The 14,607-nt window shown below is 41.4% G+C and overlaps 1 protein-coding gene across 1 annotated transcript in view; it reads right to left on the reverse strand.

The window, feature by feature from the left end:
* The window catches only part of LOC137335296 (probable phospholipid-transporting ATPase IIA), a 128,272-nt gene that overhangs the window by 65,580 nt on the left and 48,085 nt on the right, over nt 1–14,607 (reverse strand). Inside the window, exons 10-14 of the mRNA XM_068000601.1 lie at nt 14,140–14,216; nt 12,311–12,471; nt 8,107–8,249; nt 4,782–4,894; nt 1,083–1,298 (exon numbers count right to left, since the gene is read on the reverse strand). Of these exons, the coding sequence (XP_067856702.1) occupies nt 1,083–1,298; nt 4,782–4,894; nt 8,107–8,249; nt 12,311–12,471; nt 14,140–14,216 (710 nt within the window). The remainder of the gene's footprint in view (nt 1–1,082; nt 1,299–4,781; nt 4,895–8,106; nt 8,250–12,310; nt 12,472–14,139; nt 14,217–14,607) is intronic.

Genomic DNA, 14,607 nt, shown 5'->3' on the forward strand with positions numbered 1-14,607 from the left:
GTGTTTACCCCAGTACGGGAAACAGTCTCAGTCAGTTGCAAAATCCCATCCCTGCTAAAATAACAGGTCAATCAGGGCTGTAAACAACCTGAATTACCTGTTTCAGTACTTTAAGTGGCACCCCACCGGCTTTAATTGCCGGCGGGAGTCCCACAGGCAGGGGCTGCGCGCGCATGTGAGCGCGTCACTGGGGAACCCGGAAATGGGACGGGTTGGAGCCGGGCTCCCGACCTGCCCGGGAGTCCCTGATTTTCGCCGCCCACCCGCCACGAACGCACCCGATTGCGGGTGCGAAAATCGAGCCCTTTGTGTCCTCATCACAACTTGCTTTTCCACCTATCTTTGTATCACCAACAAATTTGGCCATAAGACACTCTGTTCCTTCATCCAAATCATTGATATATATTGTAAATAGTTGAGGCCCCAACACTGAGCCCTGCGGCACCCCACTAGTTACAGATTGCCATTTTGAAAATGGCCCTTTTATCCCGACTCTGTTTTCTGTTAGTTAGCCAATCTTCTATCCATGCCAGTATATTACCCCCAACACCACGAGCTCTTATCTGGTGCCGTAATCTTTTATGTGGCACCTTATCAAATGCCTTTTGGAAATCCAAATATACTGCATCCATTGGTTCCCCTTTATCCATCCTGCCCGTTACTTCCTCAAAGAGCTCTAATGAATTTGTCAGACCTGATTTCCCCTTCATAAAACCATGTTGACTCTCCTGGACTTCCACTTTATAACACTTGGCAACAGAAATTCATAAAGAATACAGTTACTGAACCAACAAGCTCAACATGTGAAAGCAGCAGAGGAAATTATTAAACAAACAACCAACCAAAAAAAGAAAATTGAATAATGAAAGGTAAACCCAGATACCAGCTCAGAAGAATGAGAATTTGGCCTTACAGGAACAGGAGTAGGCCATTCAGCCCCTCGTGCCTGCTCCGCCATTTGATAAGATCATGGCTGATCTGTGATCTAACTCCATATACCCGCCTTTGGCCCATATCCCTATACCAGGGGACAATTGCTGGAGAAGGAAGTTATACTATTGGAATGACAAGAAGGAACTTACCTCATCAGGACTGGCTGCTTGGTAAATTCGACATGCATCTTCATAGTTTTGCTCAGCTTCAGCTCGGTCAGTTGAGTCAGGCCCGTGAGACTCATAGACGGGTGTAACGTTATGGCACAGTGCGATCGCTTTCACTGCTTCGTGAACACGGACGCTGACAGTTTTACGTATTTTAGGAGGTGCCGAGGGGGGTTTATCTTGTGAAGCAGGTGGTGGCTAGAAAACAAGAGAATCCCAGTTTATTTTATGGTTTGTATACATCTTAATTGAGAGGGGCAGAGAATATCACAAGCAAAGGGAAGAGATCTGCAATTTGAAACCAGGAAAAGCATCAGTTATCTTGAAAACAATGTTAGGCTGCCCTGAATAATGCAATTTGTCCCCAGGTACAGTAATCATTATTAAACTGACCAAAATCAAATATATATGCAAGGCACGTTTACATTTGGCACTGTTAGTTTGGATTGTGGGTGACTCAGGTCCGTGCACTGGCTCCCTGAATTTACATAACTAAAACCTGGTCCCTTATCTCAATTGCTGAATTGTAACCACACAAAATGACATTGGTCTCCTGTGACCTAAACTACTGAAACACCAAATATAAAAAGTGCCTTCTAGATAACATAAACTAAACTGCCAACATGCAGGGAATTCATGGAATTGGGAGTGGAAAGGTAGTTGCAGCTTAATAGCCCAATATAATGAAAACACACGTTAAGAAAGTTTAGTGGTGGACAAATGCAATTTTTTAAACATGGCTTGTGAGTGACTAAACCTTTTGGCTGATTTTTCAAGTTACTTTTAATTTTTTTTATATAAATATAACATCAGGTATATGGTTTGCCAACTTGTGACTGGGTCTTACACATCTCTATAACTCCAATTTTGTTAGGCATCTGCAAAATTCACAAGCATAACCTATACACTAGCACAACCATAACCTACATTTTATGGTAACTATTCTCCTTTAGAGTAATATGTATTGCATTCCAATTACAGGAAAACATTAATTAATGGAAATTAAGATAGCCATCATCTTGTAATAGTGAGCTAAAAATCTCAACTTTTATTAATGGTTGTTTGCTGCACCTTGACATAAATATTAATAGAATAAGACCACTCCTCTTCACCACCCAGACTTGTATCATCAGAAGGTACAGAACTTAACTCAGATCAGACAAGGAAAGTAGTACCGACAAACAAAAGTAAAATCATTAAGTGTGGCATGGGTACCGGAGTATAGCCTAGCAACCCACAGCTTGTGAGTTTCAACTCCACCCATGACAAATTCCAAAAGTGAATTAAATAAATCTGATAATTTGTGGGTTAACACCATAAAAATGATGAAAGCTGCTGGATTATTGTTAAACCCAATTAGTTTACTAATGTCATTCAGGAGAAGGGAATCTGCCATCCCTACCTGGTCTGGCCTACACATGAATCTAGTCCTACACTGCATGGTTAACTAAATTTCCTCTGAAATGACCCACTATGATGCTCTTAGAGAATCTAGTGGCGGACAATAACCGCAGCCTTGACTGTATTACCCAAACCCCTGCAGATAAAAGACGTTTCAAACAACCCTCCTTTGCGAAGAAACTAGAGATTGAAGGCTTTGGAAATTCTCCTAACTCCTGACCATTAACTACATATCATCAGTATCAAGAGAGCTTGAAAATTCAAAAGTGCTTGTGCCAACAGCACTGAATAAAACAAATCAAGCTTATTTTATTCCATGGTAGCTTAATACCCCAGATTAGGTTAACCTGGCAGTGGAACTGATAGTTTATGTTTCTGTTGCAAGCTCAATGGCAGCTATACTGTCCCTTTTGAGGATGTCACTGCAATTTCCAACAGCTCACAGCAGAATATGCAGCTAAGGAGTGCTTTATGTGAATGAAGTGGGAAATTTACTGTTCAGTTAATCAGTTACAAGGATGAAAATCCTCAGCTGCCCATAACTGTTCAGAGAAATTGGACTGTTTTGTTGTTAATATAATATGGTATAATAGGTTTATCACTACATGATCATTATGTAGACATTTTCTACATTCCCATTTTATGTGCCACCAATGGAATAATAAGCCTCAAAATCACAACATTTGAAATAATTGTTTTAACCACCATAAGAAGCAAGAATAAGGACCTCAAGTTAGTTACATAGTAACATGCAATAGTGGCACTAAGGGGCTAACTGAGGTTCTTACAATGGCTCAGCAAGCTTACCTAATAAATAGCTGAGCTCTATGAACCAAAAAGATCTCAGGTGTGATCCCCAGTCTATACTAAGTTAGGTGATCTCAGCTACTACAAATGGCCTCAGTGCCCCAGGTTAGAGGGGAGAAAATCAGCCATAGCTACCGTGCTTAGCTGGTAGCCAGCAATCCCAGATAGAAGTGTGCATTTGTGGATATAAGGCATGATTTGGCTGGCTGTGATGCCACTGCAGCCAAATAAACAGCCAACACTCATCAATAAGGCTCAGCTCATGAATAATGGCCACTTGGGTGAGGCAATACTGGATGACAAGCATCCCTAAAGCCATATCCTAGCTAGGATAGGAGGGCACAGTTCAGGAGCACCAGCTGGCCTCTGTTATTTAGCCTAACTGGCCATTGTTCAAATGTGAGTGTAGACAGTGAGCGTCAGTGGGTAATTTAACTCTGGGGACACATCCTATTTTGAATTAGATTCTATTTTTCACTTTCTGTAATGGCAGGTGTAATATTAGTGAGTGACAATCAGATTAAGTTACCGGAGTTTCTCTTTAATTGGATAAAGACATCAGAACGGGTTCATTGACAAACAACTGACCTTGCAAAAACACAGACCCTTTCAGCTGGGGGTTAAAAAATATTGTACAGGAAATGCAAGAAATTAAAAAGAGTTGGCATTACTGAAAGGGATAAAGGGATGGTTGGGCAAATGCACAATAAATGGAGTAGAACCAATCTGAGAATGGTAACGGGAGAGAAGGTAATACACAGGGTGTAAGGGCTGAAGGCTACTTCACAAGCAAGATATTACTCATTTTTATTTTCCTTGCCAATAAATTCCCCTCCCCTTCTCTTCTATTATGTCAGCAGGCTAGTCAAATGGGCATACATCACAGCAGAGTCCAATCACATCCTTGCTGCTGACATCCACACACGCACATTTATAACAGGCCAGCAATCACGACCTGGAACCGTTTCTTAATGCAGGAGCACATCTGCTATCCTGGCCAATTCAGCCTAGACCAAGGACTAACATGGGACTTCCTGCTCTCTATGGCACAGCTGATCACTATACAGGAGAGCAGATAAAGACACTTTCATGAGGAATCAAGATAGCTTCAAACAAAAATCATTTTGTTGGCATGCTACAACACAGTGCAGTCCCTCTCAGGTTGTAAAATAGACTTAAATAACTATAAATGAATAAATTACTTGGGATGTTGAAACCTGAATAAATGGATTAAATTTTGATAAGTGGATTAAGAAATGAGGCATCATAATAATCAATAGGTCCCATTCCACAGAACAAATTAGAAAATATTTGCCAGACCCATACTAACGTCTTGGAGTTTATAAATCACAGAAAGGCTTCTAGAGTTTCATCGCTCCTTTCCTCAGTAATGGTGATCTGAGGCCATCAGTAAATTATTAGTCTGAGCAGCAAACAGCATCACTAGCAGCTTCTCACTTCCCACACTCTTACCTGTGTATATGCACTAAAAACATGGCTCTCCACTTCATCCATAGAATCCATCCCATAGGATACTGTACCCAAATGAAGACGCCTGAACTGCATCTCATTTTTTGTAAGAGTTCCTGTGACGTAGGGAAGAAAGGCCAAGTTAAAGTTATGAGATTTTGAAATTTATGGAAGTGCATTTCAGATTGTCCCATTGTATAATACTGCCATAGTGGGGTACCATACATTTCAAGTCTTAGATCACATTTTTTTCCCCATATTGTCTCTCCTCCTCTCGAAAATGACACAGTGGCAGCAATTCTCTAGTAACTCGCCCAACTGAGTTCATGTGTGAACCTAGGCACTAAGTGTTTGCAGATTATTTGTCCATTGGAGGGCAAACCAATTTGACCTAACCCCAGACACGAGGAGGATAATATTGACTTTGTGTGATAATGTAAAATGGGTGAAAGCAAATTGGCAGCCCATTTTACATCTCTCCCCATTTTTATTTCCGTTGACTTCATTGTAGTTCAAGGATGCAGAAAGCAATTGTAGCACCCAACTTACTGCCCCAGCTAAGATTATCCAGCTTAGCATGGAATGGGATTTGAAGAAGAGATGGTGCATTTACCAACTGGGCCACTAGAGGAGCTATATTCCAGTCTTTAGAAATTATCTGACTTCCAACCTGCAAACTGATAACTTCTAATAGTCATAGAAACATTTGACAAACCAAATACAATATTAAAACCATGCTAACATATTTTAGCTTATTGTACTTATGTTTGCAGTGTAACATCTACAATAAACAGATTTAAAAAAAAACTCTTCTTCTAATTCCCCTCCCACAGTCCTCCCTCTTGCCAGACCAGGGTCAAGCTTTACCACCAATTTGTTGGAGGCAACACTCCATGTTTCACAGACAAATTAAACCACTGTTAAGGCCTAAGAGAGATGGAGCCACAGCAAGCATCAAGCCCCTATTCAGAATAATCTACCTAATTGTGGTTTTGCACAGCCTTTCCACAAATGGAATTTTCATAAAACCACATTTCTAACCTGATCAAAAGGCTTGTGAATAGAGGTCAGGTATAGAAAACCATGAAGGGCCCACTCTCCAGGAAATTATCCACATGCCAAATGCATTTAAGATCCAGGTGGCTTGGGATCAGTACAACAACACAACAATTTGCATTTAAATAGCACCTTTAACTTGGTCAAAGAGGTAGGTTTTAAGAAGCTTCAAAAGGAGAGAGTGGTAGAGAGGTGGAGAGGTTTTGGGAGGGAATTCCAGAGCTTAGGGCCTAAGCAGCCGAAGGCATGGCCACCAATGGTGGTGCGATTAAAATCAGGGATGCACAAGAGGCAAGAATTGGAGGAGCGCAGAAATCTCGGAGGGTTGCAAGGCTGGAGGAGGTCACAGAGATAGGGAGGGGCGAGGCCATGGGGGGATTTGAAAAGGATGAGAATTTTAAAATCGAGGCATTGCTGGACCGGGAGCCAGTGTAGGTCAGCGAGCACAGGGGTGATGGGTGAATGGGATTTGGTGTGATTTAGGATACGGGCAGCAGAGTTTTGAATGAGCTCAAGTTTATGGAGGGTGGAAGACGGGAGATCAACCAGGAGAGCATTGGAATAGTCAAGTCTAGAGGTAACAAAGGCATGGATGAGGGTTTCAGCAGCAGAGGAGCTGAGGCAGGGGCAGCCGACGTTATGGAGGTGGGAGTAGGCGGTCTTGGTGAAGGAGCGGATATATGGTCGGAAGCTCATCACAGGATCAAGTAGGTCGCCGAGGTCACATCTTCTTGGGGGCACCTAAGAGAGGTTCTATCAGCAAACTACTTGACTGCTTTACATGAAGGTGGTATTGGGGAATTAACTCTCTCTCACAACCTTTCAGCATCCCAAGACAACATAATAGTTATTTCACAGAGTCCCATCCGTGGTTTCATCTTAGTGAACCTCTTCTGCACCCTCTCCATGGTCTTAACATTCTTCCTAATGCAAGGCAACCAAAACTGAACAAAATATTCTAACTTGGACCTAATCAATGATTTGTCCAGGTTTAGCATTACATCTTTGTTTTTGTTCTCTCTGCCCCCATTTATAAAACCTTGCAGCCTATCTGTGCTTTTCTTTTTATTGCTTCATCAACTTATCCTCCTACTTTTAAAGATTAGCACATCTGAATCCCTAAATCGCTCTGTGCATCCACTCCTGTTCAATCTTTATCATTTAGTGTATTTGTCCTCTCCTTAGTTGCCAGCAGAAGAATTGGGAAGAAGCAGATTTTTTCCTCAACACAAGAACTGACCAGAGACCATTTTTCTCAAAGAAGGAAAGCACAGAGCTCCATAATCCCTTTCTCATTCACCCTGGTTTTCCAAAGATCAAAATTCATAACATTAAAAACAGCGATCTATTCATTTATGAATTTGTGGCAAACTTCATTAGTTGTCCATGGAAGGCTTTAAAGAGTCCAGGAACAAAAAGAGAAATTCTGCATCTTTAAAATAACAAAATTCAAGCTTGCAATAATATTTTGGTCCAGTGCTCACAAACTAAAAAGGTGCCTGAAGGAAGAAGGTAACAGAGTGATTTAAAGAACCGCAACAGAAAAACTTTACTAAACGTACCACTTCCTTAGGGGATTACGCGGTCATCTGTGTTTATTTTGTCTCAGATTTTATTCAAAACCCTTTATACTTCTTCAGAGACAGACAGCATATTATTAGAAAGTTGCTAGGGTGGCACAGGGTGCTGAGAGTTACAACACGAATGCTCAGAATGAATCACAGTCATACAATTTTACAGCACAGGAGGAGGCATTTGGCCTATCATGCCTGTGCTGGCATTCTGAAAGAGCTATCTACTTAATCCCATTCCCCTGAGCTTTCTCCATATCCTTTAAAATTTTTCTTTTTCAAATATTCATCCACTTCCCTTTTAAAAGCTATTTTGGATTCTGCTTCCCCTACTGTTTCTAGTATAGCATTCCATATCTTAACAACTTTGTAAAAAAAAATCTTCTAATCGCCCTTTATTCTGTTGGTAGTGATCTTAACTTTATGCCTTCTAGTTGCTGACTCACGGACCAATGGAAATGAAAGATTTTCCAAGTTTATCTTACCAAAGCCCCTCATAATTTTGAACATTCGCAGATCTTTTCATAATCACCTTTGTTCTAATGAAGAGGCCCACTTTTTGAGTTTCTTCTCGTAACTATAGCCGTCTTATCCTTTGCATTATCTTAGTGAGCCTCTTCTGCACCCTCTCCATGGCCTTGACAACCTTGAAGGTGCTCTCAGAGGTGCATCCACACTGAATGCCAACACATAACCATTACCTGTCTTGTCTGTTAGCACATAGGAAATTCTTCCAAGCTGCTCTGGAATGGTGCTGGCCCGTACCACTGTGCCAGGAATTTTAGAGTCTCTCCGAATCATCAAGCTGTAGACCATCTTTCCCATGTCCAGATTGACACGTATACTGTGTGGGTCAGAAAAAATAAACATAAATGAGGAAAGAAAAGTAGAAAACAGACCTCAACACATTTGCCCATGTAAACAACTAAGTACTGACTGAGTGCACTGAAGATTTCTTCAGATAATTGAATTCGGATTTGACCGATTATTTTTTGGCTACAATTGTGTAAGACCTCATAAAAAAGGTTCCGAGTCCGGTGGTAACTTCAGGTGAACTTTATTACGGTACTTCAGTCATGGTGGCAATCATCAACGAACAAAAAGTTTTGAATACAGTATTCCCATATACAGTTCACATATCATTGGCTTACCGACATCAGGAACAATTAGCTTTATTATTACACATCTCTATCAGTCCCAGTGACAGCTAATAATTCTCTATCAAACTGTAAAGTATTAAAGGAGCCTCAATACAGAAGTGGTAGAACAATATTTGGCGTGGTTTCCAATTTATAATGAACAGATCGGATTAGATCAGGTAGAACTGATGTCATTACAAAATGCAAATGTACTAGGGATCTGTAGGGGAGCATTATATTTATTCTTTTCTTTTTGTCACCAATTTTCTCCCCTCTGCTCCTCAAAGGCACGAGCATTTTGCTGAGACACAGTTCTACCGGTGCCAGGCATCTCCTGGCACCTCACCCATATAGGCATTTATTCACCTATGAGCCTTGTTATGGTGTCAGATGACTATTCAACTCCATGGGGCATTACAACCCATGCTTAATCATGCCTTCACCTGATATCCAGACATGGAAACTTTCAACAGGAATCGAAAGCTGACAAGCAGCAGAAATCCTGGCCAAGTTTTTTCCCCCCCTCAACCCGGTTTCGCTAAGGCCGGTAACAGCACCTCGAATTTCACCCTTGCATTGATCAGTTAACTCAGCACAGACCAGGGGACTGAATCTAGGTCCTTCCTGGTCTGTATGGCTCAGCTGAATAAACTCAATGAACCATCAGTAGAGCCATAGTTTTTGTTCTTTATACAAATCCTACCAGCAAGCCTTTGCATCTTAACAAACCATATTTCTGAGGCAAATATTTGGAGATCTCAGCTGGGATGTGCAGGTGTGTGTGTGAAAGTAATAATGAGATAACTAAAAATGAGTAGACATACAAATGTTTTTCAGATGTTACTAAATGTTTTGATAGTTGTATTTAGATAAAATGGAAATATCTGTAAATATTAAGATGTAAAATCAAAGATGCTGCCTTGCCAAGATTAGTTTGTTAGCATAGAACTGCAAGTCCTAACCAGCCATTAACAAGTAATAAGCAAGAAACTTTACAAAAATGCTGCCTTAACCCTTCTTCGATTCCCCTATTTACATCCCAAACAAGGACAGACATAACAGAGTCAATAGTGAATCAGTCTCCGTACAAGGAATGATGCCCATCTGTGCTGGAAATTTCAGGGTTCACTCTTAAAACAAACACGGAGCTCCTATGACAGTTCAGCAAGTGTGTCCAATTAATAGCTGAGCCATACAAAGGTCCTGGGTTCATACCATGGTCTGTGCTAAGACAGCTGATTTCAGGTGCTACAATTAAAGCCTCTCGGTTAGGGAGGATAAAATCAGCTAGGAATTGTACTCTGACCCCTGCTAGAAATGCACTTGTCAGGTGAGCACAGGATCAGGTTCATCTGTGATGCTTTCCATGGAAAATAGATTGCCAACACTCACCAACAAGGTACACACATAAATAATGAACCAGTGGGCAAAGTATTTGGGGGGGGGTGGGGGGGGGAAGAGAAAAGAGAGAATAGTTCCTGGTGGGAACCGTGCCCAGAGTCAACTCCTTCAGTAGAGTAGCAGAAAAAGATTGAAAGAAAGAAAAACAAATACAGAAGGTCCAAAATCAATTAGTTTTCCTTTCTTAATTCTCTTTTTTTTTTGAGTATACCAAGATAAGGATTGGCAATGCTGTAGAACAGAACATTTTGCTGCCTCAACAATGTTTTTTGTAACCACCAACCCCAGAAGAGCAAACTCTTCTGCGGCTATCATTGCGGACTTTGAATAAGATTTCCAGCTTGACTATGTAGAATTACAGCACAGAAATAGGCGACTCAGCCCAACTGGTCTATGCCAGTGTTTATACTCCAATTACCGCATCCCACCTTGTCCTCTTATCCGACGATTCCCTCCTCCCTCATGTATGTATCAAGCCTCCCTTAAATGCATCAGTGCTATCTGCTTCAACCACTCCATGGGGAAGTGAGTTCCACATTCTCACCACTCTGCGCAAAGAAATTCCTCCTATATTCTTCATTTGATCAGTTAGTGGCTATCTTATATTTATGTTCCCTTTTTCTGGACTTATCCACAAGTGGAAACAGTTTCCCTACATCCACCCTATCAAACACTTTCATAATTTTAAAGACCTCAATCAGGTTGCCTCTTACAGCCTTTTCTTTTCCAAAGTCTGCTCAATCTTTGCAGATAATTTCATCCTCTCAATTCTGGTAACATCCTTGTAAATCTTTTCTGCACTTAGTGCTTCAATCACCTTTTGTCAGGGTTGACTGGGTTATCTGAAAGGGTGTGGGATTCTCATGAAAAAAAAGGGAGGGGTGTGAAGGTAGCGTCATGGAACCATTCAAAGGTGCACTTGGGAAATCTTCCGATTTCCTATATGGCAAATTCACCCCTGCCTTTTGTAGTATAGAGACCAGAAATGCACACAGTGCTCGAAGTGTGCTCTGACCAAGTTTCTATATAAATGTAACATTACCTCCCCGCTTTTGTATTCTATTCCTCAAGAAATGAATCCCAATACATTATCTGCACTCTTTATGCCCTCATCAACTTGTGCTGCTACGTTTAGTGATTTATTTATCTACATTCCCAGATCTCTTTGCTCCTCTATCCCATTTAGTTTCCTACCTTCCAAGGAATAAGTGGTCTCCTCATTCCTCCTACCAAAATGAACAACCTCACACTTAACTATGCTGAACCTAATTTGCTATTTATCCACTCACTCTGCATTCTACTACCTGGCCCCTGACTTCACATGTCCTAACCTTTGACATGAGTCGCTTATGTGGCACCATATTGAAGGCTTTCTGAAAGTCCATTTATACCACTTCCACTGCATTGCCCTCGTCTACTCTGTGTAGTGGGAATGGTGTCCCACAAGGACCCGTGCTGAGACCATTGTTGTTCACCATGTGCATAAATGATTTTGACTCAGAAATTGAAGATATGGGCCTGGATTTTCACTCCCAGCCAAGGACAGCGGGCGAGGGTGGAGCATTTCCTGACGAGAAACCTGGAAGTATAGGTTTTCCAGACGTCCTTACAATTTTGAACTAAGGACGTCTTTTTAATTATTTTCAGCAGATTTCCCGCCCGACAGCCAGCCAGATTGACTGGCTGACTGCCTGTCGGATAGGAAAGCAGCCGGGGAGCGAATCGGAGGCAAGTCTGACATCTGGGTCGGGGGCGGACAATAAGGAGGGGGGGGGGGAAAAAAAGAGGGTCGGGGGACGGAGACAGAGGGGGGTAGTCGGCCGGTTGCCTGTGTGGGATCACGGCAGCTAAGCTTGTTGGGTTTGGAGGAAACACTCCTGCTCCTCCAGGCCCACAAGCAGTGCAATAAAGGCACTTACCTGCTAATCTGGGCCTTCTCACCTCCTTACATGGTGTGAATCAGAAGGCCTCGGAATCCCAGCCCCCGGGAGTTAAAAATAAAAAAGCTATTAAAATGGAGGCCAGCAGCCTTCTTAAAAGAGTTTACTGACCAACCCGCCTTTCGAGAGCGGGTTGTTTGCCCGCCCCCCCGACTCGCCTCCATTACAACCGGAATTGAGCGGGTTGGAGGCTGGTTTTACATTTTTTACCTTCCCACCTGCCCCAACCCACCTGTCCTTGGCGGGTTTAAATTACCCCCATGGTGTCAAAATTTGCAGATGATACCAAATTGGGGGTATTTAGAAGATAAATTGACAGGGTAGAGGGCACTGGAAGACCAAATGAGGAGATTTGAAGGAAAAGACTTAAAAAAAAGGTTGATCTTGGTAGAGAGAAACAGACCAAATTCAATTGGGGCATTTACCTGATTGGAACTATATGGGAAAACAGAAGGAAGAAACGAAACAAGTGGAGATACCATCGACCTCTGAAATGTTGCAGGGAAATCATCACAAGGGACAACACCACCAATGCAACAAATAGGATCTTCATTAAACAGTTCACCTCCAGGTCGAACAGCCCCATCTATGAAAAAGAAAAAAGTTAACAAAACTATCTCTTTGCATTTATATCCATAAACTTAAGGTTCTTTGATACTTTCTCCATAATAAGAATTTTCTGTATGCAAAAAATGTTACGGTACATGTAAATAAATAAATAGCATTCGACATGTTCATCTGTGATGAGCGGTAGCTCTCTTGCCTGTGACCAAGAACCTAATCTATCAAGAGACAAGGTCATGAGAGCTATGTAGGCAAAGCTGCCAGCGAGCCTGGGTTTACACTTGGTAGAGAATGGTGATCCTTATCCTAGTTCTATTTGCACTCAGGATACCAGACTCGATGCTACTCCTGCCGCCACCTTGTGGTGAGAGTGTGGGGTGCTGCCCTTGTTCAAAAGTTAGTAAGCACTCCTCTCCAAATGAAGATTAAGCTATTTAAATCCTCAAAAAATGGCAGTAATGTCAAGTGGGTGCTTAACATCAGTATTTTTTAGCTTGCATGACAGGAAACCATGTCTATTTAAACACATGGATCAGAAGTGGACATGTGCCATTCACAGGCAGGTCCATCATATTAAAAGCTAGTTTAAACCAATTTTGCCAACCCTAGAACTGCAAAGTAATTTATAGCCATCAGTTCCAAACTTTAATAGGCTAGTTATAGATAGGTATTCTGTTGGATTTTTTTTTAAATGTGCTCATCAAGGTGGAGGATATTAGTACTGAGGAATGGAATGCTGCCTGTTACAAGCACTCTGTCAAATCAAGAACTTCCAAGGTCAAGCATAGCACGGCCAGGCAGAGTAAAGTTCCATTTACTCTGCCCCCACAATACACCTTGGCCCAACCTCAGAACAGCACCAGTGTGACATACTTTCCATTTCTCATGTCCTGTGTCCTCTCTGCATGAATTGACCAATTTGTGCGAAGTTAGGCCTATCCCCACGAGGAACTGGTTTGGGCTACCCAAAACTCACTTCCCCAAGGACCCTTACAGCTAGCAGACACGGGAAACTTTTATCCCATCATTCTGGGCTGAATTTGAACCCAAGTTCAAGAGGTGAAAGGCTAGGGGTGGTATTTTACACACACACAAATCTTCAACTATCCTGGTTCACAGCATATTAAATTATAATTTAAAAAAAATATAGTACATCTCCCAAGGCATTGCTTAATTACTTTTTGGAATACAGTAAACCCAACAGCTGGAACCTGCAAGTCTTTCATGGGATTTCTTACCTATCCAGTCCACTGACTTCTCTGGAATAGGAATATCACGGACAGCTCAGACATAACCTGATACTTTCAGCCAGAATTTTATTTTAAAATTTCATTGAAATCAATAGACAATAGACATCTGAGCGTATAAATCCTTCTTTAAGTGCTTACTCATCCTATAGGATGAGCAAAGATATTGGAATTGTTACCCCTTTCAAGATAGAATTTGTGCAACTTTTGCATAAATACTGTGAAAATGTTTCTAAATGCTGGAATTTCGAAATCAAAACATGGAGCAAGATTTCCTGTGTTCATTATTTGCTAGCGAAGTCGAAAATGTGTATAAAGTACAACTTCACTAAAATTAAGAATCATAGGATTTTTTCCCCAATATTCTTTTAAAGCATTACTCTTTACAAGGAGTGAGAATTGGGGGATTTATTGCTCATTTTTTGCTAGCCTAAGAACTGTACCTTGTTCTTTGGGTGAGAGGTATTCATAACACTACGCATCTCTTTGCCCGTGTAGATAACAACGCCCACAGCAGTACCTTGAAAAGAGATTACATCAAAAAAACACAAATAAAGAAGTACCAGAAGGTAAATAAAATGACTGAAGCAGATTCAATAATAACTTTCAAAAGGGAAGGGAAAAAAAATTACAGGGCTATAGGAAACGAGCAGGGGAGTGGGACTAATTGGATAGCTCTTTCAAAGAGCCAGCACAGGCATGATGGGCCAAATGGCCTCATTCTGTGCTATAACAGACTATGATACTGAACAAGTCAATTTTCAAAGCTGTTCCACGGGCTCGGTGAGTACTAAAATGGTCAACGTGGGTGTGTGTTGCATTTTAAAAATGGACAGGAAATATTACATTGTTCTGGTATTGAGTTAGATGGATCAGAAAAGTCCCAGGTTTGATCACAGGTCTGTAAGAAG

The sequence above is a fragment of the Heptranchias perlo genome, chromosome 19, assembly GCF_035084215.1.
Source record: "Heptranchias perlo isolate sHepPer1 chromosome 19, sHepPer1.hap1, whole genome shotgun sequence".
NCBI classification, from domain to species: Eukaryota; Metazoa; Chordata; class Chondrichthyes; order Hexanchiformes; family Hexanchidae; genus Heptranchias; species Heptranchias perlo.